The 26,777-nt window shown below is 50.4% G+C and overlaps 2 protein-coding genes across 3 annotated transcripts; one reads left to right on the top strand and one right to left on the bottom strand.

Annotated features, from left to right (window-relative positions):
* Positions 1-6,126: 6,126 nt before the first annotated feature.
* On the bottom strand, positions 6,127-9,208 carry GPR3 (G protein-coupled receptor 3). The gene is made up of 2 exons (XM_007532480.3): positions 9,134-9,208; positions 6,127-8,160 (listed from the first exon to the last, which is right to left on the bottom strand). Exon 2 carries the CDS (start codon positions 8,153-8,155, stop codon positions 7,166-7,168), a length of 990 nt encoding a protein of 329 aa, XP_007532542.1. The 5' UTR covers positions 8,156-8,160; positions 9,134-9,208; the 3' UTR covers positions 6,127-7,165.
* Positions 9,209-21,177: 11,969 nt separating this feature from the next.
* Positions 21,178-24,709, top strand: CD164L2 (CD164 molecule like 2). Of its 2 annotated transcripts, XM_060205071.1 has the most exons (6): positions 21,180-21,338; positions 21,723-21,890; positions 21,995-22,066; positions 22,631-22,675; positions 23,688-23,832; positions 24,383-24,709. In XM_060205071.1, the coding sequence occupies exons 1-6, from the start codon at positions 21,251-21,253 to the stop codon at positions 24,387-24,389; spliced, it is 525 nt and encodes a 174-aa protein (XP_060061054.1). In that variant the 5' UTR covers positions 21,180-21,250; the 3' UTR covers positions 24,390-24,709. The 2 variants fall into 2 exon arrangements, with proteins under 2 accessions (XP_007532543.1, XP_060061054.1); XM_007532481.2 differs by lacking the exon at positions 24,383-24,709 and having other exon boundaries at positions 21,178-21,338; positions 23,688-23,836.
* Positions 24,710-26,777: the final 2,068 nt, after the last annotated feature.

The raw sequence follows: 26,777 nt of genomic DNA, 5'->3' as shown, positions 1-26,777 counted from the left end.
AGGTTTGAACCTGTGTTCTTGCACCTGGTGACAAGTACATTCAAATAGGTGCATCACTGCCTGGTCCCTTATTAATTATAACCAGAGTACTGATCACCTATGGCTTATGGTGGTGCAGGGGATTGAACCTGAAGCTTTGGAGCTTCTAGTATTAAAGTTTTTTTTTTTTTTTTTGCATAACCATTATGCTCTCTCTCACCACCCCTACTCCATTTTTGCATCTAACCATCTTGGAAACATGACACCTTTTTTTAAAAAGATTTTTTTAACATTTTATTTCCTTTTTGTTGCCTTTGTTTTTATTGTTGTTGTAATTATTATTGTTATTGATGTCGTTGTTGGATAGGACAGAGAAATGGAGAGAGGAGGGGAAGACAGAGAGGGGGAGAGAAAAATAGACACCTGCAGACCTACTTCACCGCCTGTGAAGCGACTCCCCTGCGAGTGGGAGATCTGGGGGCTCGAACTGGGATCCTTACGCCAGTCCTGGCACTTTGTGCCACGTCCCCTTAACCCGATGCACTACCGCCCACATAACACCTACATAACACCTCTTGCAGATGTGTGTGCCTGAGTGACGTGCATGTAAACATGATCTCTTGCATTCCTACAGCCAGTCCTGAGAGGATTACCTGCACATAGCTCTATTTTACATGGGAGGAAATGGTACACAGAGAGGCACAGCAACATGCCAAAGTCACACAGCAAATTGGCAACAGTCATGGAAATGGAAACTCCCCATATTTCCAGTGCCCAGGCAACCTGCAAGAAAGAAGAGCATCTTGGACTTAAGAAGCTAAAGTCAGAAGTTCTCCTCTCCTGTCTGGGAACCTAAGAGGTTGAGGGGGAAGCCAGAGGCAATCCCAGGCTTAGCATTAGCATGGAGCTTAGGAAAAGACAAATTGAAGCCTGGGTAAACCCCACCACTCTCCATTTTCACTGGAGGACAGGCAGTAATTTCCGTTCATGCAGAGCCAGAGGCCAACTTAGCCCCCTCCTCTCGCCAGGTGCCTGCTTGGTCACTGCACTGTGTACACACAGGTGAGCATGTTCACCTGCATGTCTGGGCTCCATAGGACGTATGTCCATGTGTGCCTACACTTGCACCTTAGAGCACATCCACCAGCGTCGGCAGTGTGAGTATGTGTTGACAGGCGTGTGTGTGTGTATGTGTGTGTGTGTGTGTGTGTGTTTAGTTGAGGTGGGTTCAGATGTCCACACACATGATTTCTTATGCCTGCTGGGTGAGCACACACACATGTGAGATTCTGCATGTTTGTTCTTGAGTGTGCTTGCACATGGCTGATGGGTGTCTGTAATGAGTGCCTGTGCAGACGTGGCTTCATGAGGAGGAGGAGGCATAGGAGTGCCCACCCAAGACAGCATATCCCTGTGCTTCCTCTGGCCCCCAGTAGGTGTTGCCCAGCCAGGCTCCAGCCAGACGCTGGGCTCACACCACCCCCGCCGGCCCCCCATGCTATTCCCCAGACCATCCTGCCAGGCCAATTTGCAACTTCTCTGAGAAGGCCTGCAGCAAAGTCAAGGGGCTGGTGGCCAATTAGCGAGGGGGTTAATCAGGGATCTGGGGACCCCTGGGGGGCAGGAAGCTGAAGGCAGTCACTGGGGTCAGAGGGGGAGCTGCCTGTCATGAGGCTGGGGGAGGGAAGAGACAGAGGAAGGCTGAGCTGGTCACTTGGTGCTGGAAACCAAGGATCTGTCTGGGAATTCCTGGTGGCCAAGTGCTGACAACAGTGGGAGCCTGGGCAAGTGTGTGCACCTGTGTGCACCGGGGCGTGTAAGCATCCAAATCCCTGAGTGTGGGTCTGCCTACAACTGCTGAGCTTGACTGGATGTCAACTGTAGGTACACAAGCAGCTTTGTGAGTGTGCAAACGGAGTTGGGTATTCAAGCCTGTCTGGACTCCTGTGCACACATGTTCAAAAGAGTAGGTGTGTTGGGACCAGGCAGCGGCACACCTGGTTAAGCACTCACGTTGCAGTACACAAGGACCTGTGTTCAAGTCCCTGGTCCCCACCTGCAGGGGGAAAGCTTCACAAGTGGTGAAGCAGGGCTGCAGGTATCTCTCTCCCTCTCTATCCCCTCTCCCTCTCCATTTCTCTCTGTCTCTATCCAATAATAAATAAATATTAAAAAAGAAAAAGAGGGGAGTTGGGTGGTAGCGCACGTGGCGCAAAGCGCAAGGACTGGTGTAAGGATCCCGGTTCGAGCCCCCAGCTCCCCACCTACAGGGTAGTCGCTTCACAGGCAGTGAAGCAGGCCTGCAGGTGTCTATCTTTCTCTCCCTCTCTCTGTCTTCCCCTCCTCTCTCCATTTCTCTCTGTCCTATCCAACAATATCAAGAACAACAACAATAATAAAAAAAACAAGGGCAACAGGGAAAATAAACATATATATATATATATGTATATATATATATATACATATATATATATATATGAGGGAGTTGGGCGGTAGCGCAGCAGGTTAAGCGCACATGGTGCAAAGCGTGAGGACCGGCGTCAGGATCCTGGTTCAAGCCCCCGGCTCCCCACCTGCCCTCTCTGTCGTCCCCTCCCCTCTCCATTTCTCTCTGTCCTATCCAACAACAACAACAATAATAACTACAACAATAAAACAATAAGGGCAACACAAGGGAATACATAAATTAAGAAAATAATAGTTTTTTTAAAAAGAGTAGGTGTGTCGTGTGCACCCGCACGAAAGCATGCCCGTGGAGCTGACACTGCCCGTGTGTATGTGTGCACTGAGATCTGTGCACAAGTGTGTGCAGATGTCACCAGGGATACATATGTGTCTGAACAGGTGTGCCTGGGTGTGCCATCAGAACAACCAGGGGGCTGTGGTGCCCATGTGTGTTTCCTTGGGCACATGCCTTGATGCACATGGGTCTCAGCATGTGGGACTGGGGGTGTGGAGCTGGCGGGCTTCAGGTTCTAGGCTCCAGGAGAGAATCTGACAGACAAGCCTTGCACAGCCCCCAGCCCCGGGAACCTGTTTTCCAGTCTGCAGAAGCTGTGAGCCCGTGAACTCATCTTATATTAATAGCTGCTGTCTTGTCACTTATTGCAGAGGGAGGCGGTCATGGCCCCGGCGGGGGCTCAGCTCTCAGGGTTCCCCCCTCCCCCAACACAAAGCCTGGGAAGAGGTAGCAGAGAGGGGCCCCAGCCCCACCTCCCCCATCCCAGCAGGAAGACAGGACTCTCCCCCAGTCCCTGCTTCCCCCAAGCCAGGGAGCCCCCTTGCCCAGCTTACCCCTGGGCTCCCATCAGGCTTGGGGGTTGGAGGTGGTGGAGGCAGAGAGATAGGAAGGCTAGGCCTTCTCCCCAAAAACATGCACATGCGTGCACATGCACATAAGCAGTCTTGACACCACACACACACACACACACACACACGATCCATCTGAGTAGCACCAGGCTGAGCACAGAGGAATCTCAGGCTAAAAGAGACTGGATAGAAGCTTCCACTGGAGGAAACACACTTGACCCTCCTAGGGCTCCCTTGTTTGGAGGGGGACATGCAGCCCTGCCTGCAGGAGTTCCCTTTCTGAAGAGAGAATCCTCTGTTTGCTCAGGAGAAATGTTGCAAGGTGTGTTGTTTAAACCCTATCTCTGTGGTCTGGGAGGTGGCACAGTGGATAAAGCATTGGATTCTCAAGCAGCAGGTCCTAAATTCAATCCCCGGCAACACATGTACCAGAGTGATGTCTGGTTCTTTCTCTTGCTCCTTTCTCATTAATGAATAAATAAAATCTTTAAAAAAAAAACAACCCTATCTTCAGTGCGGGGTAGATAGAATAATGGTTATGCAGAATGGCTTATATAAGGCTGAGGCTCCAAAGTCCCAGGTTCAACTCTTTGCACCACCACAAGCCAGAGCTGAGCAGTGCTCTGGTAAAAATTAAAAAAATAAATAAATAGGGAGTCAGGCGGTAGCACAGTAGGTTAAGCGCAGGTGGCACAAAGCGCAAGGACCAGCAGAAGAATTCCAGTTCTGTTTTTTTTTCTTTTTTTTTTTTTTTTACCAGAACACTGCTCAACTCTGACTTTCAGTGGTGCTGAGGTGCTATCCACCCAGTTGTTAACTTATATCTTCCTACTGTCTGTCCCGGCTGGAAAAAAAAAAAGCTGTCCATATGGACAGCAGCAAGTGAGCAAAGACCTATTGCTCTGGGCCTCAGCCTTTCCTCTGTTAAAACAGGCAGAACAACGGTAGCTCCTGATGAGGCTGTGCTGACGTTGACCCAAAGTGGCACAGGGGAAGGGGGCCACTGAGTGCAGCCTTCTCCCAGGGACCTTACCGGAACATAGGGAAGGCAGGTGGAAATTTACCTGGCCTGGGAGGGCCTCCTCTGTGTTTTGTGGCTCCACCCAGACCATCCATTCAGACAGTATGCCCACCCCCTCACATTCCTGTGGCCACATTGGGAGGGGCTGTGATGCCAGCAAAAGGACTCTGACCAGAGAAAGGGAGGAAGACCTGGGCAGCCCTAGACTAACTAGCACAGCAGTATGAGTTTGAGCAAATAGTTCCAGTTCTTTGGACCTTACTCTCCCTATTCATACAGATGGGCCAGAAATGCTGGGTGGGGGGAGGCAGTGGTGTACCTGGTTGAATGTATACAATACCATGAGCAAGGACCTGGGTTCAAGTCCCCAGTCCCCACCTGCTGCGCCGGGGGGGGGGGAAGCTTCAGGAGCAGTGAAGCAGTGCTGCAGGTCTCTTTGTCTTTTTTTTTTAAGTTTTAAAAAATACTAATCTATTCCCTTTTGTTGCCCTTGTTTTACTGTTGTAGTTATTATTATTGATGTTATTGATGTCGTCATTGTTGGATAGGACAGAGAGAAATGGAGAGAGGAGGGGAAAACAGAAAGGGGGAGAGAAAGATAGACACCTGCAAACTGGCTTCACTACTTGTGAATCGACTCCCCTGCAGGTGGGGAGCTGAGGGTCTTGAACTGGGTTCCTTCAGCCAGTCCTTGCGCTTTGCACGACCTGCACTTAACCCACTGCACTACCACCCAACTCCCCCTGCAGGTCTCTTTCTTTCTCTTTCTCTTTCTCTCTCTCTAGCTCTCTCCCCTCTTAATTTCTCTTTCCTCTCAAATAAAAGGGGAAAAAATGGCCCCAGGAGTGGTGAATTCATTGAGCAGCCACTGAACCCCAGCAGTAACATTGGTGGCAATTAAAAAAAATATTGCTCTCAGCCCACCCCCAGACTTTTTTTTGAGGGGGTGGCTGCCCATACAGTGTCCTTCTGGTGACACCCCAAACCTGCTCCTGCCCTTTCCTGGTAAGCACGTCCTTTCTTCTGATGTCCCCACATGCACACAAGGGCATACTATACACCTACCGCCACTTATCTTTACTGAGAAAATAAGCTCTCCCTACTCCATCCAGAATGTCTACAGCCTATTTACTCACCTCCCAAACTCAACTGTGAGTGCTGAGGATGAACTCCAAGGCAAATCAGGGCACAGTGTGTCCTAAGCCCCACACTTGGGAAGGAAGGAGATGAAAGGCAGTAAACAGCTGAGATTCTGGAAAACAGTTGTTCTGGGTTTGAATCCTTCTTCTGTCATGTCCTGATTATATGACCTTGGACTCATCACTGACCCTTTACCAACCTCAGTTCCTCATCTGTAAACTTGAGAAAAGAGTACCTGTGCCATGGGACACAGGTTAGACACAAATGAAGTAACATTTCAGTGACATAACAGGTGTGAAGTCCCCTTAGCTCAGTGTCTAGCACACAGTAAACTCCAGAAGCTAGAAGGGCCTGCCGCTATCAAGGAGACTAACAGGTTTTGTGCACATACTAAAGTTTATGTGGACAAGTTGTGGGTATCTTCAAACCCCAAAAGATCCATTACCCTGGTCTGTGTCCCCAAAGGGACATGGGACCCTTGTCTGGGATTGAGAAGAGGGACCCATTCTTTGACATCCTAGGGGTGGGAGGGTCACTGCCAGCCACATTATGCCCCAGATCTTCAACTTCCTAAATCCTCCAGAGGTGCCCAGGACTGACTTAATGTCTCTGTCCCAGGTTCTCATCCATCAAGTCCTATTACTCCATTGCACACACACACAAAATGCAGACAAACATTTATCACAAAAATCTTTGTTTATTGAGGGCTGGATCGTGGAAAGGAACAGGGAATGCACTGAGGGCCATACCCTGGTTGGCATCAGGGTCAGGCATTGGCTCAAGCCCTACCTCCTCTAGGGCACCGCAGGGTGAGGCCATGGCTGTGGCACCAGACCCTAGGCCGGAGTGGAATTGGGGTTGCAAGCAAGACCTGATACCGGCTGCTTGGCCGGGCTGCGGTTTCCCCAGATGGCCACCAGAGGGCAGCCGGCCCCCAGCACAGAGGAATTCTCGGTTGCTCAGGTGATGGCTTCTTAAAAAAATAAAAAACCAGAGGCTGGTGTGTTCTCCCAGCAAACCCGAGGGGGCCAGGCCTGGGGAGAAGGCTCTGGTTTCTATGATCTCTTTGATAAAAAATAAGCAAAAATAATAACAAAATACGTGGTTTCTCTTTCTCCCTTTTTCCCCCTCTAGGAACTGAGGTCACAAATAGGGGTATTAGAATTGGGGGAGGGGGCACCCTGGTATGGCCTGGATTTCAAAGTATGAGTCTCTTTTTTTCTCCTTACCATCCATAAATAAATTCATAAATAAATAAATAGTAAATACTCTCTTCATATGTGCACATATATACAGATAATTCTCTCCCCTATGTAGGCATCAGAGGAGTAACCTCTTTGACTCTTTTGTTGTTGTTGTTGTTAAGCTTTCAAACTCAAAAATAAAGTGGCATGATCAAGATCAAGGGAGAGGAAAGAGCAAGGACTTGGAATGGCACTGAGAAACACCCAGCAGCATAAGGAACTTTGAGCTACTGGACTATGGGATGTTTCTGAGTTAAATCCTGACCCCTAACCACATGAACATTCTAGAACCACTGGACCAGCTGAGCCCTATAGAGATCTAAACAGAATGCTGTGAAACACCCAATGTCCTAGAACTCCAGAACCAGCTGGGCCTTGGGGGTGTGGAACTGGGGAGTTGGAACAAAGTCGTAGAGGACCTAATGTTCTGGATTTCTGTTGTGATCAGGGCTGAAGGGTCAGCAAGAGGCAACTAGACATCACTGGGGGACCGGGATCGGAAGTGGATCTTGGAAGAGGAACAGCAGCAGATGGCCCACAGCACCTTCTGCACATCCTGATTGCGGAAGGCATAGATGATGGGGTTGATCATGGAGTTGTAGGTGGCAGGGAGCAGAGTGAGATAGGTATAGAGAGGTGGGGAGTGGGCATCACCCAACAGGCAGTAGACGGTGAAAGGAAGCCAGCAGGCGGCAAAGGCACCAAGCACCACAGCCAGTGTGGCAATGCCCTTGCGGGTGGCCACATAGTGGGAGGCGGGCAGCAGGTGTCGCTGGAGGGCAATCTGCTGGGCATGGCGGCAGACAATGCGGCAGATCTGAGCATAGAGCTGTAGCATGATGCCAAAGACCATGAAGAAGGCAACGGCCAGGACTACCAGATGGTTCTTGGAGAGCGGATATACCACACCACACGTGGCCGGGGCCTCCAGGCAGTTCCAGGCCAGCACGGGCAGCAGCCCGAGGCCCAGAGCACCTCCCCACACTAGGGCCAGCATCACATAGGTCCGCATCACTGTCGTCTCCGAGTAGTAGGTGAGGGCGTTGTACAGAGAAAGGTATCGATCGACAGTGATGGCCAGTAGGCTACCAACACTGGCAGTAAAAGCCATTGCCAGCACACCGACCAGCACCAGGCTCATCTCCGCCGAGCCAATGCAGAAGACAGCAGCAAAGTGCAGGACCAGGCCTAGGCCTGCCAGCAGGTCTGCAATAGCCAGGTTGCCCACCAGCAGGAACATGGGGGCACGGAAAGCAGGAGTGCCCACAATGATGGCCACCACCAGTGCATTCTCACAGGACACCAGAGTGCCTGAGATGCACAGCACCACGTCCCAGGCCTTGGGTGGGGGCAGTGGGGATGCTGGGCCTGTGGGCCCCTCTGATGAGCCCATGCTGCTGGCATTCACATTGGCTGGGCCAGCTGAGAGCCAGGCCAGGGGGCTGCCTGCACCCCACATCATGGTACCTGCAGGAGAAAGGCTGTGTGAGAAGCTGGCACAGCTGGGTGCTGGGCAGAGGGTGTCAAAGCCCCGCAATAAGGGGGCTATTTCTCTTCAGTTTACCTGGTTTTGCCCCCAAATTCATGCCCCAGGGGCTGCTTCTAGGATACTTTTTGCCTCTACCGGGGTCCTAAGCCAGCAAGGCTATTTTCCTGGTTCTCTTCATTCTACCTTCCAACCCCCTGGGTCCTGTAGACCCATGCATGTGACCAGAGGCGAAAGTCTACCATGAGTGGACAGTGGCCCATGGGATCCAGGAGATGCCAGGAAAGGCCCGGGACTAGAGGGAGGACACAGAGCTCAAGACAGCTCTGCTCCCTCCCCCACCCTCTGGAGAATGACGTTGTTTCTGAGGCTCCCCAGACCCTGCACGAGTCTCAGCTCACAGTCCCAGGCTCCGCCCTCAAGGAGAGCGCGTGCACCTCCCGCCCCACAGAGCTCCACCGGCCCGGACTTCGGTCCCCTACCAGACCTCCTTTTCTGCCTGGACCTCTGGGTCTTTGGAGCTGACACGTCCTGCTGGAAATGTAGATCTCTGAATCAGACCCTTCTGCCTGGATACCTGGTTCTGGGGCCTGACTCTGTTGACCCGGGTATCTGGGCCCCAGAGTCAGAGACACTTCCTCTGGCTCGGACACCGGGTCGCTGCCCCAGACGCCTTCTGCTGGCCCAACCTCAGATGATTTATCAGTCTCTTAGTCTCTCCAGGCCCTGGGGCCCTGCAGGAGTGCTTTTCCCTACTCTGGGTTCCCCAGGTGGCGACTCTCATCACCCGGACACTGGGGTCCCCGCCTGCCTGCCCCCCCACGCCCCCGCCTTGGTTCCCGGTCTCGACTTCTGACCCCGGCCAGCAGCTGAGCGCCTCACCGCGGGCCTAGCGCCCAGCATCACACGTGCCCTCCCGGACACCCGGTGCCTATGACTGGGCCCACCACTCACCTGTCAGGACGGGGCGCGGCAGGGCCGCGGGGAGGTTCCGCTCAGGTCCAGAATGCGCCGGCTGTGCACCGACCCGGAGAAGCCCCCGCGGCAGCTGAGCAGCAGCGTGAGTCACCCCGCCCGCCGGCTTGGTGACGTCAGTGCCACTGTCGGCCAATGGGCGCTCCGCAGTGAGGCGCAGCGCACCTTGCGTGGCATAATAATGAGGCCTCGCACCGCCCACTCCCCCATTCATAAAAAGCGACCGTAGCGGCGGGCCCGCCCCCTCCTAACTCCGCCAGCGCTGTCCTTGAAGCTGCGCCCTCTGCGAGCTGGGGACTTCGAGGCTCTGTCGGGAGAACCTTGGAGCAGGCTGCGGGGGCTCTGATGGGGGGAGAGGGAAGGGGACCCATATAGGCTATGGAGTGATGTGACCTGGGGGTGGCAGAGAGAAGCTTACGGAATTCAGGTAACGGAGATCAAGTGATGGGTGCCCCCGGTGAGGATGACGGAGACCCTAGGGTGACGGTGACAGGAGCACGAGGGAGCAGGGAGGTGGGTGGCAATGACGGCAGGAGCAGGTTGACAGGATCCTGGAGGTTGGTGGCTGTGGGATGCTGACGTCGGGAAGGGAGCCCCCAGAGCAACCATAGCTGTGTCAGCGTGTTCTGTGGCATGACGGGGTTCAGGGGCCCCAGGGTGGCAGGGGTGGTGGCAAGGGAAGATGGAGTGACCAGTGGTGGGACTTTAGGCCACAACAACCCCGTCATAAGTGTTGAAGTATTGAAGTGATGAGGGTTGGTGGGTCCTATAATGAAGATGCCCAGTGAGTTTGGTGAGTTCAGGCTGAGTGGGACAGAGAAGAGGTCTGTACTGAGCGACCAGACCAGGTGGGACAGGCTGCTCCCAAGGTAGGTTCTCGTGATGTCAAGGTTGTGATAAGAAGTTGGTGATGTCACATATGTCTGCCCAATAGGGCCATCTCAGCACAGGAGGGGTGGGCCTGGCATGATTTCAAAACCTGAATTATTTATTCAAGGATCTGGAAAGCCAGCAGGGTGGTGGTGGTGGAGGCACTTCCCCGAAGCAGCAGGAGATGGGGAGCCGGGAAGAGCTTGGAAGCAGAAAACCTGGCAGCTCTGTCCCCAGGGCAAGCCCTCTCATCCTTCCACCTTAGGCATCCTAGCCAGACAGGGTTGGGGGAAAGAGCTTCCTGTTTCTAGCCCTGGCTGTCCTTAGCTCCAGGGTGCACCTCCTCTCCCCATCCTGCTTCTCCAGAGGTGACTAATATGGACAATCCTGTAGGAGGAACATTGACTTCTCTTCCTCCTGCCTCTAGCTTTGATCCTCATTGGAACCATCCTGGGAGCCTTGGCTAGGGCAGAGATCAGAGTAGGGCTTGAGGAAAGCAGAGAGTTCCAGGTTCCCCACTGCAGCTCTCACAGTCAGTGTATAGTACAGGGAGGGAGGTTACAGGCCAGTAGCAGGATACATGAGAAAGGGAGAAGGTCAGGGCTGGGGAAAATTACACTTTTCAGGTAGAACTTGGCCAATTAGGGGTGCTTAATAGGTGGAAATTGTCCAGAGGGTAGACAGGATCCAAATCCCAATTATCCTAGTTTCTTTCTTTATTTTATTTTCTTCTATTATTTTTAATTAATTAATTAATTTATTTATTTTTACCAGAGCACTGCTCAGCTCTGTGGTGCGGGGGATTGAACCAGGGACTTTGAAGCCTCAGGCACAAGAGTCTCTTTGCATAACCATTATGCTAACTCTCCCCACCCCTAGTTTCTTTCTTTTCAAGTTTTTTTATTTTATTTATTTATTTATTTATTTATTTATTTATTTATTGGGTAGAGACAGCCAGAAATTGAAAGGGAAGGTGATGATAGAGAGGGAGAGAGACAGACACCTGCAGCACTGAGTCGCCACTTGTGAAGCTTTCCCTCCACAGGTGGGAACCAGGGCCTTGAACCTGGGTCCTTGCACACAGTACTGTGTGTACTCAACCAGGTGTGCCACCACCCAGCCCACCCTAGTTTCTTTTTTAAACATTTATTTATTTATGAGGGAGAGAGAATGAGAGCATAATTACTCTGTCACATGCACTGCTGGGGATTGAACCCAGGACCTCAAGCTTAAGAATCTAACAGTTTGGTGGTAGTGTAGTGGGTTAAGCGCATGTGGTGCCAAGCGAAAGGACCGGGATCCTGGTTCAAGTCCCCCGGCTCCCCAGCTGCAGGGGAGTCGCTTCACAGGCGGTGAAACAGGTCTGCAAGTGTCTATCTTTCTCTCCCCCTCTCTGTCTTCCCCTCCTCTCTCCATTTCTCTCTGTTCTATCGAACAACAATGACATCAATAACAACAACAATAACAATAAAAAACAAGGGCAACAAAAGGGAATATATATATGAATCTAACACTTTAGTCACTGCCACAACCCAGGCAGCAATTCTTCTTCATAGCTGTGTGACTTTGTGAGTTTCTTCAGATCTCTGTACCTGTTTTTTCATCTATAAGGATAATATTATAATATCTACTTCAGAGGATTGTTAGGAGGGACCTGGCATATTATCAGCCACTGAGACCAATATCTGGCAGGAGAACACCTGGGAGACATAAGTGTGCTGGTAGTGACTAAGGCTCTAGGAGCAGATAATACCAATGGGGAGGGAGGAGAGAGTGAAAAGAGCCTCAGAGAATTCCACCATTGAAGGCACACCCTGTGAACAAGAGTGTTCCCGCCCCTTGTACTGGCAAGTCCCTCTATCTAAAACTTCTTCATTTCACTGTGGTCCCTGCACCCTAATCAATTCTGACAGGTGAGTGGTGGGCCCCGCTTTAGGTACCTAGGCACCGTGGATCCGGAAGGGCATGTGGGATGCTGGGCGCTAGGCCCGCCGAGAGGCGCCCAGCTGCTGGCCGGGGTCAGAAGTCGAGACCGGGAACTAAGACGAGGGCGGGGTGGGGTTTGCAGGCGTGGACCCCAGTGTCCCGAGAAAGCCCAGAATGCATTCCATTCTAGCCTAAATGTTACCTCCCAAGTAGGGAAGACAAGTGACCTCTAAGGCTGACTAGATCTACAATTCCTCAAATGGCCACCAGGTGGCTGTGGCTGTGAGAACTCATTTCCAGGTGAGGCTTTTTTTTTTTTCTTTTCTTTTTAACTTAACGAAGAGAGAGAACCAAAGCATCACTCTGACATGTGATGCCAGGGACTAAACTGGGGACCTCATGTTTTTTCCCCCTTTTGTTGCCCTTTTTTATTGTTGTTGTAGTTATTATTGTTGTTGTTATTGATGTCATCGTTGTGGATAGGACAGAGAGAAATGGAGAGAGGAGAGGAAGACAGAGAGGAGGAGAGAAAGACAGACACCTGCAGACCTGCCAGTGAAACAACTCCCCTACAGGTGGGGAGCCGGGAACTCGAACAGGGATCCTTATGCCAGTCCTTGCGCTTTGTGCCACGTGCGCTTAACCAGCTTGCTGCTACCACCCGACTCCTGGGACCTCATGTTTTATCTGCTGTACTACTTCCTGGACTGCCCAGATAATACTTATTTAAACTTTATTTTATTTTTCAACTGTCTAGGAAATCCTTTGACAAGAGCTCTCAAACAACTGATATGTGTAGGAAACATAGCCCTCACCAGCTCCTGTCTGAGCCCCCAAATCTGCCACCTTTAGTGCACACATTCTTAGAATAGCCCCATTTATGCATTCTTTCAATACTTCCTGACACTTCCCTTGGGTATGGCCTTCAGAAAGTCCTTTAGGAGCCCAGAGATAGCATGATGGTTATGCAAAAAGACCTCCATGCCTGAGATTCTGAGTTTCCAGTTTCAATCCTTGGCACCACCATAAGCCAGAGCTGAGTAGTGTTCTAGTAAAAACAAAAACCCAAAAACAAACACTCTATCCAGGAGCTAATGCAGTGAATAAGGCATTGGACTCAAGCCACTAAAGTTCCAAGTTTGATTTCCAGCATTCCATCATGCCAGAGCAGTATTCTGGTTCATCCTCCCTTTCTTTCTCACTAATAAATACATCTGGGGGGGTGGGGCAGACCAGGCAGTGGCACATGTGGTAGGTTCAAGCCCCCTATCCCCACCTGCAGGGGAAAAGCTTCATGAGTGGTGAAGTAGAACTGCAGGTGTCTGTCTTTCTCCCTCTCTATCTACCCCCTCTCAATTTCTCTCTGTCTCTATTCAATAATAAATAAATAATCTTTCATTTAAAAAAAGAGAATCCTATGACTAGAAGGCTGATTTGTCTATATCTCTTTACTGTCAACATCCAACTACTTGAGTGTAGTCTAGTTGATAGACATGGTTCAAGAACCAAGGGATACAGCAATAGATAAAAATCCCTGTCTTGTGGTCTGGGAGGTGGCACAGTAGACAGAGCATTGGACTCTCAAGCGTGAGGTCCTGAATTCAATCCCTGGCAGCACATGTACCAGAGTGATGTCTGGTTCTTTCTCTCCTATCTTTCTCACTAGTAAATAAATAAAATCTTTTTAAAAATCCCTGTCTTCTTCTCTTTCCTCCCTTTCTTTCCCCTTCTTCTAAGATTTATTTATAAGGAAGGGAGAGCGAGAACCAGAGTATCACTCTAGCATATGTTGTGCTGGGGATCAAATTCAAGCCCTTAAGCTTGAGGGTCCAGCACTTAAAAATTATCTTTTTAAAATATTTATTTATTCCCTTTTGTTGCCCATGTTGCTTTATTGTTGTTGTTATTGATGTCATTGTTGTTGGATAGGACAGAGAGAAATGGGGAGAGGAAGGGAAGACAGAGAGGGGGAGAGAAAGATAGACACCTGCAGACCTGCTTCACCGCCTGTGAAGCGACTCCCCTGCAAGTGGGGAGTCGGGGGCTGGAACCGGGTTCCTTATGCCAGTCCTTGCGCTTTGCACCACATATGCTTAACCCGCTGTGCTACTGCCCAACTCCCTATCTTTTTTTTTTTTTAATGAATTGGATTTGGCATTTCTTTGCATTTACTTATATATTTATTTATTCCCTTTTGTTGCCCTTGTTGTTTTATTGCTGTAGCCATTATTGTTTTTATTGGTGTCATTGATGTTGGATAGGACAGAGAGAAATGGAGAGAGGAGGGGAAGACAGAGAGGGGGAGAGAAAGATAGACACCTGCAGACCTACTTCACCGCTTGTGAAGCGACTCCCCTGTAGGTGGGGAGTGGGGGGGGGAGGGCTCGAACCGGGATCCTTAAGCCAGTCCTTGCGCTTTGTGCCACGTGCGCTTAACCTGCTGTGCTACTGCCCAACTCCCTATCTTTTTTTTTTTAATTGGATTTGGCATTTCTTTGCATTTACTTATATATTTATTTATTCCCTTTTGTTGCCCTTGTTGTTTTATTGCTGTAGTTATTATTGTTGTTATTTATGTCATTGCTGTTGGATAGGACAGAGAGAAATGGAGAGAAGAGGGGACGACAGAGAGAGGGAGAAAAAGGTAGACATCTGCAGATCTGCTTCACTGCTTGTAAAACGATTCCCCTGCAGGTGGGGAGCTAGGGGCTCAAACCAGGACCTTAAGCCCGTCCTTGTGCTTTGTGCCACATGGGCTTAACCCTCTGAGCTACCCCCGGACTCTCAAAAATATCTTATTGCTGGGTGGTGGTGCACCTGGTTGAGCATACATGTTACAGTGTGCAAGAATCCAGGTTTAAGCCCCTAGTCCCCACCTGCAGGAGGAAAGCTTTGCAAGTGGTAAAGCAGGGCTGCAGGTGTCTCTCTCTCTCTCTCTCTCTCTCTCTCCCTATCTTCTCCTACGCTCTTGATTTCTGGATATCTCCAGTAAAGATAATTTTAAAAAATTAATAAAAAAGAAATTATTTAAAAGGGGCCAGTAGGTGGCACACCTAGTTGAATGCACACATTACAGTGTGCAGGAACCCAGATTCAAGCCCCAGGCCCCCACCTGCAGAGGAAAAAGCTTCACAAGTGGTGAAGCAGCACTGCAGGTATCTCTTTCTCTCTCTCTCTCTCTCTTTAAACAAAAAATATTTTTGTTGTCTTTATTTTTTTATTTGATAGAGACAGTCAGAAATCAAGAAGGGCGGGAGTAATAGAGAGGGAGAGAGACAGAGAGACACCTGCAGCCCTGCTTCACCACTCACAAAGCTTTCCCCCCTGCAGATGGGAACCAGGGGCTTGAACCCGGGTCCTTGCGCATTGTTACGTGTGCACTCAACGAGGTGCACCACCACCCAGCCTCTCTCTTTCTCCCTCTTTATCTCCCCTTTCCCTCTCAACTTCTTTTTCTCTCCAAAAATAAGTAAACAAAATATTTTGGGGGGCGGGGGTAGATAGCAAAATGGTTATGCAAAGAGACTGTCATGCCTGAAGCACTGAAGTCCCGGGTTCAGTCGCCTGCACCACCATAAGCCAGAGCGAGCAGTAAAGTAAAATTAAATAGAAAAGAAAAGTAGGGAGTCGGGCGGTAGTGCAGCGGGTTAAGCACAGGTGGCACAAAGCACAAGGACCGGTGTAAGGATCCAGGTTCGAGCCCCCAGCACCACATCTGCAGGGGAATCGCTTCACAGGTGGTGAAGCAGGTCTGCAGGTGTCTGTCTTTCTCTCTCCCTCTCTGTCTTCCCCTCCTCTCTCCATTTCTCTCTGTCCTGTCCAACAATGACGACAATAATAATAACTACAACAATAAAAACCAACAAGAGCTGTGAGTCTAATGTGTGTTTGAGCATGGATGGTTGATGCCCGGAAGCTTGTCTGTCAGACTCCCCTTGGCATGCCAGCCTTTTGGTCGAGCGAGATGTGGCCAGAGTTCGCGGGGGAATTCCAATCTTCCTATCAGCCTCTCTGCATCACCCCACCCTTCCTCTCTCTGGTGGGCTTCGCCTTCCTTAAATTTCTATTTCTCCGTTCCTACATCATCATCCATACCTTCTCATTGCCTTGCTCTCTTTTCCCTTATAAGGAGATATTGGTCTCATTGGCCAGCTGGCTACTTCCCCTACACAGCTACCCCTTTATAAACTTGTAACTGCATCAATAAAAGGTCCCATCCTCCGCCACCGTACTCTAAGGAGGTTTGTGTGTCGTCCGCCGCCACAGTACGCTGGAAGACCCCTTAGAGAACTCGCTCCTGCCTCTGCTAGCCTGAGGTTTCCCGCTCTCCATCTGTCTCCTGGTGGCCAACAGGCCAAACGGGGAAGTGGGAGCCAGGCTAGCTCGTTCCCCCCGAGGAACCCGACAAAGGGCAACAGAAGGGAATAAATAAATATTATTTAAAAATTTAAAAAGTAGGGGGTCGGGCGGTGGTGCAGTGGGTTAAGCGCAGGTGGCGCAAAGCACAAGGACCAGCGTAAGGATCCCGGTTCGAGCCCCCGGCTCCCCACCTGCAGGGGAGTCGCTTCACAGGCGATGAAGCAGGTCTGCAGGTGTCTGTCTTTCTCTCCCCTTCTCTGTCTTCCCCTCCTCTCTCCATTTCTCTCTGTCCTATCCAACAACGAATTGCCTCAACAAGGGCAATAATAATAACCACAACGAAGCTACAAGGGCAACAAAAGGGGGGGAAAATGGCCTCCAGGAGCGATGGATTCATGGTGCAGGCACCGAGCCCAGCAATAACCCTGGAGGAGGAAAAAAAATTTTTTTTAAGTAAATAAATAAATATAAAATATTTTTAAAAGAAAGTATTTTTTTTATTTTTGCCTCCAGGATTATCACTGGAGCTTGGTGCCTACACTATGAACCCATTGCTCCTGGAGGCCATTTTTCCCTATTTTTGTTGCCCTTGTTGTTGCTATTGCTACTGGACAGGACAGAGAGAAATGGAGAGAGGAGGGGAAGACAGAGAGGGGAGAGAAAGACACCTGCTGACCTGCTTCACCACTTGTGACGCAACTCTTCTGCAGGTGGGGAGCCTGGGGCTCAAACTGGGATCCTTAGGATGGTGCTTGCACTTTGCGCCATGTGCGCTTAACCCACTGCACTACCACCCAGGCACTAAAAAGAAAATATTTAAATTATTTTATTTATTACATATGATAAACAGTTTCACATAAGGCAGACAGAAGAGAAAGAGAAGTCAAAGTATTATTCTAATACATATGCCAGGATTGAACTAGGAACTATAGGCATGAAAGCCTTGTGCACTTCCCCAGCATCTCCCCCCCCCCAACAACCCCTCGCCCTTCCCTGAGGAGGAAAAGAGTTGGTGTGTCTGAGGAAGAGAGGTGACCAGTGTTTCTGGAGCTGCCTGCACTGAGGGGAGGCATGAAGTAGCAGGGGAAGAACATCACCATCGTCATGGAAAGCAGTCTGACTTCTTAGTGGGTAGCAGACAGGTGCTGGGAACAGAAACAGGAGGCCTGGTAGGATGCCGCTGTGGTCACTCAGGTAAAGAGTGGTGAGGTGTGGTCCGGGAGGTGGCACAGTGGATAAAACATTAGATTCTCAACCACGAGGTCCCAGCTTCATTCCCCGGCAGCACATGTACCAGAGTGATGTCTGATTCTTTCTCTCCTTCTATCTTTCTCATGAATAAATGAATTCTTTAAAAAAAAAAAGAATGGTGAGGTGTTGGGGACCGGGTGGTAGCGCAGTGTGTTAAGCGCATGTGGCATAAAGCACAAGGACCAGTGTAAAGATCCCAGTTCGAACTCCCGGTTCCCCACTGGCAGAGGTTTTGCTTCACAAGTAGTGAAGCAGGTCTGCAGGTGTCTATCTTTCTCTCCTCCTCTCTGTCTTCCTCTCCTCTCTTCATTTCTCTTTGTACTATCCAACAACAATGACAGCAATAATAACAACAATAAACAACAAGGGCAACAAAAGGGAAAAAATAGCCTCCAGGAGCAGTGGATTTGTAGTGCTGGCACTGAGCCCCAGTGATAATCCTGGAAAAAAAAAAGGTGAGGTGGCTGAGGGGAAATAGCTTGGCTCATAGAGCACCAGATTTGCATGCTTGATGGACATTCTCATCCTGATCCCTGGCACTGCATATAACAGGGCGGCACTCTGGCTTGTCTCTCTTTCTACCTTGTGTGAAACTCTCTCTTCTCTCTCTCTCTCTCATTCCCCTTCTCTCTCATTCTCTCATATGTAATAAGAATGAAATATTTTGGGAGTCTGGAGGTAGTGCAACAGGTTAAGTGTATGTGGCGCAAAGCACATGAACCGGTGTAAGGATCCCGGTTCGAGCCCCGACTCCCTACCTGCAGGGGAGTCACTTCACAGGCACTGAAGCAGATTTGCAGGTGTCTGTCTTTCTCTCTCCCTCTCTGTCTTCCCCTCCTCTCTCCATTTCTCTCTGTCCTATCCGACAACGACAGCAATAACAACAATAAAACAAGGGCAACGAAAGAGAAAATAAATAAATTTTTAAAAAAGAAAGTCCTTTTTTTAAAAAAAACAAAATATTTATAGAATGGTGAGGGACAAAGTTTTGGAAGCAGATGGATTCAGATTCACTGGGACAAGTGCCACAGCAGTTCAGCCTTACACAGAGGACTTCTTGTGGGTGTGGCTCCTTGGTGGTTCCACGAGGGATTAGTTTTCCAGACAGATAGACCTAGGGGAGAAAGAACAACTATAAGACAAAGACAAAGGGGTATAATAAGATGGTGTGTATTGTTGTACCTTCTTGGAAGGCAGAAAGTAGTCAGGGTGAGCCCAAGACATGCTGGAGCAACTTCTAGGGCCAGGCAGGAATCAAAGTATTATGGAAGAGCTCAGGGGAAAGCCTTGGTTGCCCCTGGAGAGCCCTGGAGAGGGAGAGCTGGCTTGGGAGGGGCCTGGAGGCTGAGCAGCAGCGAGAGCAACAGAGGGAAGGCAGGCAGCCAGACTTAGGAGGCATGTCCCAGCTAAGTCCTCAGGAGTGAGGGTGACACTCTGGTTCCCAGCTGGGCGGCTGGGGAGATGGTGAGTCCTCAGCCTAAGGAAGAAGGACCAGGCAGTTTCAAGGGTCTAAGGGCCACTCTGGTGGAGGTGCTCGGGAAGCCAGTGGCCCATTAGGAGGCATAACAGAAGGAGAGTAGCCACAGGCCTCACTGGCCCCTGGGTTTGCATCCTGACCCATCTCTGGAACTGTGCACTATCAGGTAGATTTTGCTTCTGAGGACTGAGTGTTGACACACCCTGTAGAGCACACATGTCACAATGCAGAGGGAACCAGGTTTAAGCCCTCAGTCCCCACCTGTAGGAAGAAGCTTCACAAGCGGTGGAGCAGTGATGCAAGTATATCTTTTCCTCCTTCTCTATCTCCCCCTTCTCAATTTCTTTGTCTCCATCCAAAAAAAATTTTTTTCTTCCCTCAGCATTATTCAGCTCTAGTTTATGGTAGTGCAGGGGACTGAACCTGAGACTTTGGAGCCTCAGGCATGAGTCTTTTTTCATATATTATGCTATCTCCCCCACCCAAATAAAATGCTTTTAAAAAATCGCACATTCACGAGCATACACACACACATATACATGCAAACATTTTACTTCTGAAACCTGCAAATTGTGGAAAAGAAGCCTACACTTAGAAGACAGTTGTGGACGTGAGGTGAGAAGCTGCTAAATGTCAACTTTGAGTAAGACTACTATTAACCATCAATTATTAGTTATGTGGGGAGGGAGGACGGGGCCAAAGTTGGAGACAGGAGATTTGTTACCTCTCATATGGGAACTGAACCAGAGGTGCGGTGGAGCTGATGCCTGGAGACTTCGGAGTAGGGTTCAGAACTAGAGCACCAGCAATGAAGAGAAGGAAAAAGAGAGGAGGAGTAAGGTGAGCAAGAAGCAGAGGAGAAAAAGAGGTGCTGAAAGAACCTGAGAAATAGCTACTGAGGGAGAAGACCCAGAAGGTCCCTGGAGAGGAGTCCAGGTGGCAGGAAAGGCTCCATTGTCCTAGTAACATTGTGTTAGGTGACTTGGTCAGAGGGCACGGTGGGTTGGACCTATACAAGGTGGGCTGATTAGAGGAGGGTGCAAAGAATCAAGGGAGGTGGAGGAAGTCCAGGACAGCTAGAGCCCAGGAGTCAGTGGAAGCCACATCCCCATGGCCTCCCCTACTGAGTACTAGTTAAGAGGAAGCACTTGAGGGGCAAAGGGAATAGCACATCTGGTTATGGGGACACATTACTATGCACAAGGACCCGGATTCAAACCCCTATCCCCATCTACATGGGAGAAGCTTCATGAGAGGTGAAGCAGTGCTGCGGGCGTCTCTCTCCCTATATCTCTCTCAATTTCTCTGTCTCTGTCCAATAAAATAATACATAAATAATTTTTTAATATTTATTTATTCCCTTCTGTTGCCCTTGTTTTATTGTTGTAATTATTATTGTTGTCGTTGTGTTGGATAGGACAGAGAGAAGAGGGGAAGATATAGAGGGGGAGAGAAAAGTAGACACCAGAAGACCTGCTTCACCGCCTGTGAAGCGAACCCGCTGAAGGTGGGGAGCTGGGGGCTTGAACCGGGATCCTCACACAGGGTCGGTCCTTGTGCTTTGCACCACCTGTGCTTAACCCACTGCGCTATCGTCGACTCTGCTAAATTTTTTAAAGGAGCTCTCGACAAGACTAGAAAAGTAGGGAGTCGGGCAGTAGCGCAGCGGGTTAAGCGCACGTGGCACGAAGCGCAAGGGCCGGCATAAGGACACCGGTTCAAGCCCCCGGCTCCCCACCTGCATGGAAGTTGTTTCACAAGCGGTGAAGCAGGTCTGCAGGTGTCTTTCTCTCCCCCTCTGTCTTCCCCTCCTTTCGCCATTTCTCTCTGTCCTATCCAACAATGACATCAATAACAACAATAATAACTACAACAATAAAACAAGGGCAACAAAAGGGAATAAATAAAATATGAAAAAAATTATATAAAAAAAAGACTAGAAAAGTGACCTCGCCAGATTTTGCCATTAGCTCCGTGACCTCACCTTTTCTGAGCCTCAGTTTCCTCACCTGTGGAGCTGGCTCGATAACTCTGGGCCCCACCCCCTTTTGTCCCAGTCCCGCCCAGGTGCTCCTGCCCCACCCGGCCGCGCCCACGGCCCCGCCCACGGCCTGGCCCCGCCCCGGGCCCGCCCAGACAGCCGGGTCTCGCTCCGCACACTCAGGCTGAGCCGAGTCCGAGAGAAGCGCTGCTCCAGCTGTTGCCCCGCGCCCATGGCCGCCCTGGGACTCCGCGCTCTGTGGGCGGCGCTATGTGGCGGCTGCTGCTGCCTGCTTCTGTGTGCCCAGCTGGCTGTGGCGGGTAACGCTGGCCATTAGGGGCCGGTAGGGGCATGGGCAGGGAGAGATCCTGCCCTTCCCAGGGGGCATGTGGGCTTACTGGCAGGAGAGGACTCTCCAGACAGTCCCAGGCCCCCAAGGGAGGGTACGGGGACTCTCCAGCTGTGTGCGGTGTAGACTCCAGGTCTAGGGAATTAGGGAGCTGCAGGTGTGAGCAAGTGAAAGGGCCCCAGGTGTATCTGGGCCGGTGGCTCTAATGCAAGGGAACTTGGGGGGCACTGGGTGAATGTAGGGGGCTTCTAGGAGTGTGTTTATGGGAACTACAGGTGCGTAGGGAGTTTAGGAGATGTAGGTGAGTATATATGTGTAGGGAGGTGAGAGCCTGAGGAATGACTCCCACTCCTAGGTAAAGGAGCTCCAGGCTTTGGGCGGGGAGCCCTGCTCCGCATGAACATCTGGCCAGCTGTCCAAGGGACCTGCAGACATCTGAAGCTCTGTGAGCATTGTGTAGAGGGTGACAGAGCACACAACCTCTCTGGCTGCGTGTGGGAACAATGTCAGCCTGAGGAGCCAGGTATGAAATTGATCCTTCCTCAGGTCGAGTGCCTCCCACCTCCATGAGCCCTGGAGCCTTGCTCCCTCTCCCCAAAACTATCCCCCGACACCTTCTCCCACCAGGACATTGTGTGGCCCAAGCTGAGGTGGTCAAGGAAGGCTGCTCTGTCTATAACCACTCAGAATCCTGTTCAGGTAAGGAGGCTCCTGCTGACCCAAATCAAATCAGAGGGAGGGGATTGAGGGATCCTCAACAAATCCCCTCTCCCCCCACCCCCAACCCCTGAAAGAATCAGCTTCTTTCAGGCTGTGGACAATTCCCACCAGCAAAGCTGGGTCCAGTTTTTCAGATCTCCTTTCAGCTCATGGAGAAGTCCCTTACCATCTCTGGCCTGATTCCTAATCTATAACTTGGTTTGATGGGGCAGGGGTGGTGGTGGTGGTTCCAGGACAGGCATGTAGGAGGGGCTGGGGGAGTTATCTCTTTTAATTTAAAACATGGTGAGGACTTTGGGAGTTCATAAGGAAATGGGAGAAGGCTTCCTAGAGATGGTGGCATCAGAGACAATCCTTCAAAATAGACAGAGAACACCTGATGGAAGGCATTGTTTGAACTAAGGCTTAAAAGTGTGTTGAGTGGATTCAGGCTTGGAATGGGGCCCAATCTGTATCAGGAAATTAGCTGTTGGCCTGGACTGGGGTCTTGATGAGGGCCAGGGGGTCAAGGGCTGATTGGTTATGGGTTTCCTATCTCTCCAGCTGCCCACGACCACCCTACCTATGAACCGAAGACAATTACAACAGGTAAGTCTAACTTGGGGAGCTGGGGTTGGTGGGAGCACAGGAGATGCAGAAGATTGTGTGCTCTGTGACCTCAGCCCTGGGATGGCTCCCTCTGAGTCTGTTTCCACTTCTGCAAAGTGGGGTACATGATACCCAACAGATGCTGTGAGGGTTTTATAAGGTCTATAGCACCTAGTCCAGTGTTGGGAACACATAGGGCAACAGAGAGATTCTGTCCATCCCTCCTCCCCTGAGCTACTTCTGGGAATTCAGGGCCTGCCCTGGGTGCTCAAGGAGTAAGGGTGTGGTTGCCAGTGGGCCATCCTCCCTGGCTATCCATTGTGACCCTAGGCCCAGATAGTGTCATGAAGCAGGTTCCCTGTAGAATAGAGGCAAGAACACCCCACTCCCAGCCCCCATTCCCACTGCCTCTCAGGACTGGAGGTCGCCACATTTTACAGGGATGACTGGAGAGGTTCTTGGTTAATTAAAACCAGAAACGTGATCTCTAGGGCTGAATTATTCATGGTTCGGCTCCCCAGGCTCAAGCCCCAGATCAGCCTTACACAGCTTTTTTTCTTCCCTCTTTGCTCCTTTTCTTCCAGCATCCTTCTCTGGGGCTGTCTGACCTCCAGTGGTATTTGCACTTAGTATTCTTAGACCCCTATATACAGCTCACACCGCTTGGAAGAGAGACCCACTCCCAGCTAGGTCCCCTTGCCTATCCCAGAGTGATCACCCAGCAGCCCTGCCCTGCCTTGGGCACCTGGCCCAGGGTCTGAAATTGAATCCCTGGTGGGAGTGGATGGCTAACATGGCACAGCAGGGATCCACCCAAGCACAGCCTAGCAACTGTGCACCTTGAAGCTGAGCAGAGGACAGGCTCGGGGATGCTGTGTGAATCTGGCTCTATTCCGATCATGAGATGACAGGACCTGCTCTCAGAGCCCAGTCTTTTCATGTACAACAGACTGTGTGTGGACCCTGGGCCTCAGTGGCTGCTCTGCCCTTCCCTGTTGCCTCACCTCTGTAGGGAGCCCCCCAATCCCTGAATCCCACAGCCCTGGCTTCGATGGGGCCAGCTTCATTGGGGGTGTTGTGCTGGTGCTGAGCCTGCAGGCAGTGGCCTTCTTTGTGCTACGTTTCCTCAAGGCCAAGGACAGCACTTACCAGACTCTGTGAGTACCTGGCCACAGCATCTTGGCTCTCCTCCCCCAGCCCAGCCCTCCTGTCCCCCTACTCCAGTAGTACATTGTACTTCTTCAGTGATGAAGTGAAGGTGGCCCTGGGGCAAACCCCCCCCACCGTTAGCCACACCCCACCTGCCCCCTCCAGTTGCCAGGTTCTCTTTGTCAGCTGTTGCCTGGGGCCAGGACTCAGCTTGGACCTGGAGTCTTGGGAACCCTACTGACCACCCCCCCCCCACTGTCTCTGTCCCCTCATGCTGCCAGCAGGGAGGAGACCCAGTAGGTAAAAGCCCCGGTGATGCTTCTGCCTGCAGCTCTGAGATGGCAGGCCAGAGGCTGGGCAGCCAGAGTGTGGTTTTCCTCTCAGAAGGGAAGCTGCTCAGAGGCCCTGTGTTTTGTGTGTGCTGTGTGTGGGGAGGGTTGCCACAGCTCTGTCAATGTGTTTGCTCTTCCGGCCACTGCCTGCTCTCCTGGTTGGGGTTCCAGACCTGGCAGAGGCAGGGCCACACCCCTAAGTGCTCTCTCTGTCTGGCCTCTGCAGAATCTGACCCCCTTTGGGCCTGGATTCCACACTGAGGGGAAAAGAGGATGAAGAGGCTGCCCTTTTGGCCGTTTTGTGGGCACTACGGGTGGGGAAAGCTTTCACAACTCCCACCCCATCTCTGGCCCCTGTGGCACCAGGCAGGCTCCACAGTGCCGCTCCACTTCCCCTCCTACCCTGGGCCTGCAGCTGAGCGTACACCCAAACATTTCCCATATTATCACCCCTGTAGGGTACCCCTCACCCAACAATGGGTTCTGTGCCCAGTGATTCCTACCTGTCTGGCCTCAGCCCTGCCCCCAAATAAAGGAACTCTTTCCAACATTGCTTCCTGTCCCGAGTCTTGACTGTGTGAATAGGACCTGGGAGTGGAAGGTATAGTCACTGTCTTCTCCATGAGAATTCAGCCTTGGGCTTTTGTCACGCTATGAATATATATATGTTGTTGGATAAACCATGACATATTTTTTCTTTTTTTTTTAAATATTTATTTTATTTATTTATTCCCTTTTGTTGCCCTTGTTGTTTTATTGTTGTAGTTATTATTGTTATTGTCATTGTTGGTTAGGACAGAGAGAAATGGAGAGAGGAGGGGAAGACAGAGAGGAGGAGAGAAAGATAGACACCTGCAGACCTGCTTCACCACCTGTGAAGCGACTCCCCTGCAGGTGGGGAGCCGGGGTTCGAACCGGGATCCTTATGCCGGTCCTTGTGCTTTGCGCCACCTGCGCTTAACCCGCTGCGCTACAACCCGACTCCCATATTTTTTCTTTTTAAAAAACATTTTTCTCAGGGGCCAGGTGGTGGCGCACTTGGTTAAGTGCACACATTACAGTGTGCAAGGACCCAGGTTCAAGCCCCTGGTCCCCACCTGCAGGGGGAAAGCTTTACGAATGGTAAGGCAGGACTGTGGGTGTCTCTCTGTTTCTTCCCTCTATCTCTCCCTCCTTTCTCTATCTCTCCCTCCCCTCTCAATTTCTATCTCTATCCAAAAAAATTTTTTTTTTATTATCTTTATTTATTTATTGAATAGAGATAGCCAGAAATTGAGAGAAAGGGGGAGACAGGAAGAAAGACAGACACCTGTACCACTGCTTCACCACTTGTGAAGATTTTTCCCCTGCACGTGGGAATATGACATATTTTTTCTGTGCAAAAATGTGTCATGATTTTTTCCAAAAGCCAATATTTTATTTTACTTTTTAAATTTTCCCTAGAGCATTGCCTAGCTCTGGCTTATGGTGGTGTGGGGGATTGAACCTGAGACCTTGGAACCCCAGGCATGAGAGTCTCTTTGAATAACCATTATGCTACGTCCCCCACCCCCAATATAATTTTTTTATCTTGTGATAGACAGACATTGAAAGGGAAGGGGGAAATACAGAGGAGGGAGTGAGGAGAAGAGAGAGAGAGAGAGAGAGACCTGCAACATTGTGTCACCATTTGTGAAGCTTCCCCCCTGCAGGGGAAGACCAGGGGCTTGAACCTGGATCCTTGTACACCTGTGGAATATTTTCACCTATTATATTTGTCTGCACCAAACCCAGAGCTTGTCATTTAAAAGACAAATAAGAGAGGTTAGGTGGTGGTGCACCTGGTTGAGCACACACATTACCATGTGCAAAGACCTGGGTTCAAGCCCCCTGGTCCCCACTTGCAGTGTGTGTTGGGAGGTATGCTTCAGTAGCAGTAAAGCTGTACTGCAGGTGTCTCTCTCTCCCTCACCTCCCCATCTCCCCTTCCTCTCTTAATTTCTTTCTCTCCTGTCAAATAAATAAATATTATAAAACAGTACGTTAAAAAGGGGCCGGGTGGTGGCACACCTGGTTGAGCACACATGTCACAATGCTCAGGGACCCTTTACAAGTCCCTGGTCTCCACCTGCAGGGGGAAAGCTTTGTGAGTGGTGAAGCAGGGCTGAAGGTGTCTGTCTCTCCCCCTTTTGGGGGGGTCTTTCTCCCCTCCCCTTTCAATTTCTGACTATCTCTATCCAATAAATAAAATTTTTTAAAAAAGTAAAGGGAGTCGGGTGGTAGCGCAGCTGGTTAAGCACTCGTGGCACAAAGCGCAAGGACTGGCATAAGGATCCCGGTTCGAGCCCCCTGCTCCCCACCTGCAGGGGAGTCATTTCACAGGCAGTGAAGCAGGTCTGCAGGTGTCTATCTTTCTCTCCCCCTCTCTGTCTTCTCCTCCTCTCTCCATTTCTCTGTCCTATCCAACAATGATGACATCAATAACAACAACAATAATAATAACTACCACAAAACAATAAGGGCAACAAAAGGGAATAAATAAAATACATTTAAAAAAAACAAAAGAAAAAAGGGATTTACCTTGTGACAACAAAAATCTTATAAATCAAAATTTCCTCAATAAAGTGATATTGGGTTTGAAA

This window comes from Erinaceus europaeus, chromosome 13, assembly GCF_950295315.1.
Source record: "Erinaceus europaeus chromosome 13, mEriEur2.1, whole genome shotgun sequence".
In the NCBI taxonomy this organism is placed as follows: domain Eukaryota; kingdom Metazoa; phylum Chordata; class Mammalia; order Eulipotyphla; family Erinaceidae; genus Erinaceus; species Erinaceus europaeus.
This window is presented reverse-complemented; position numbering and strand designations above follow the sequence as displayed.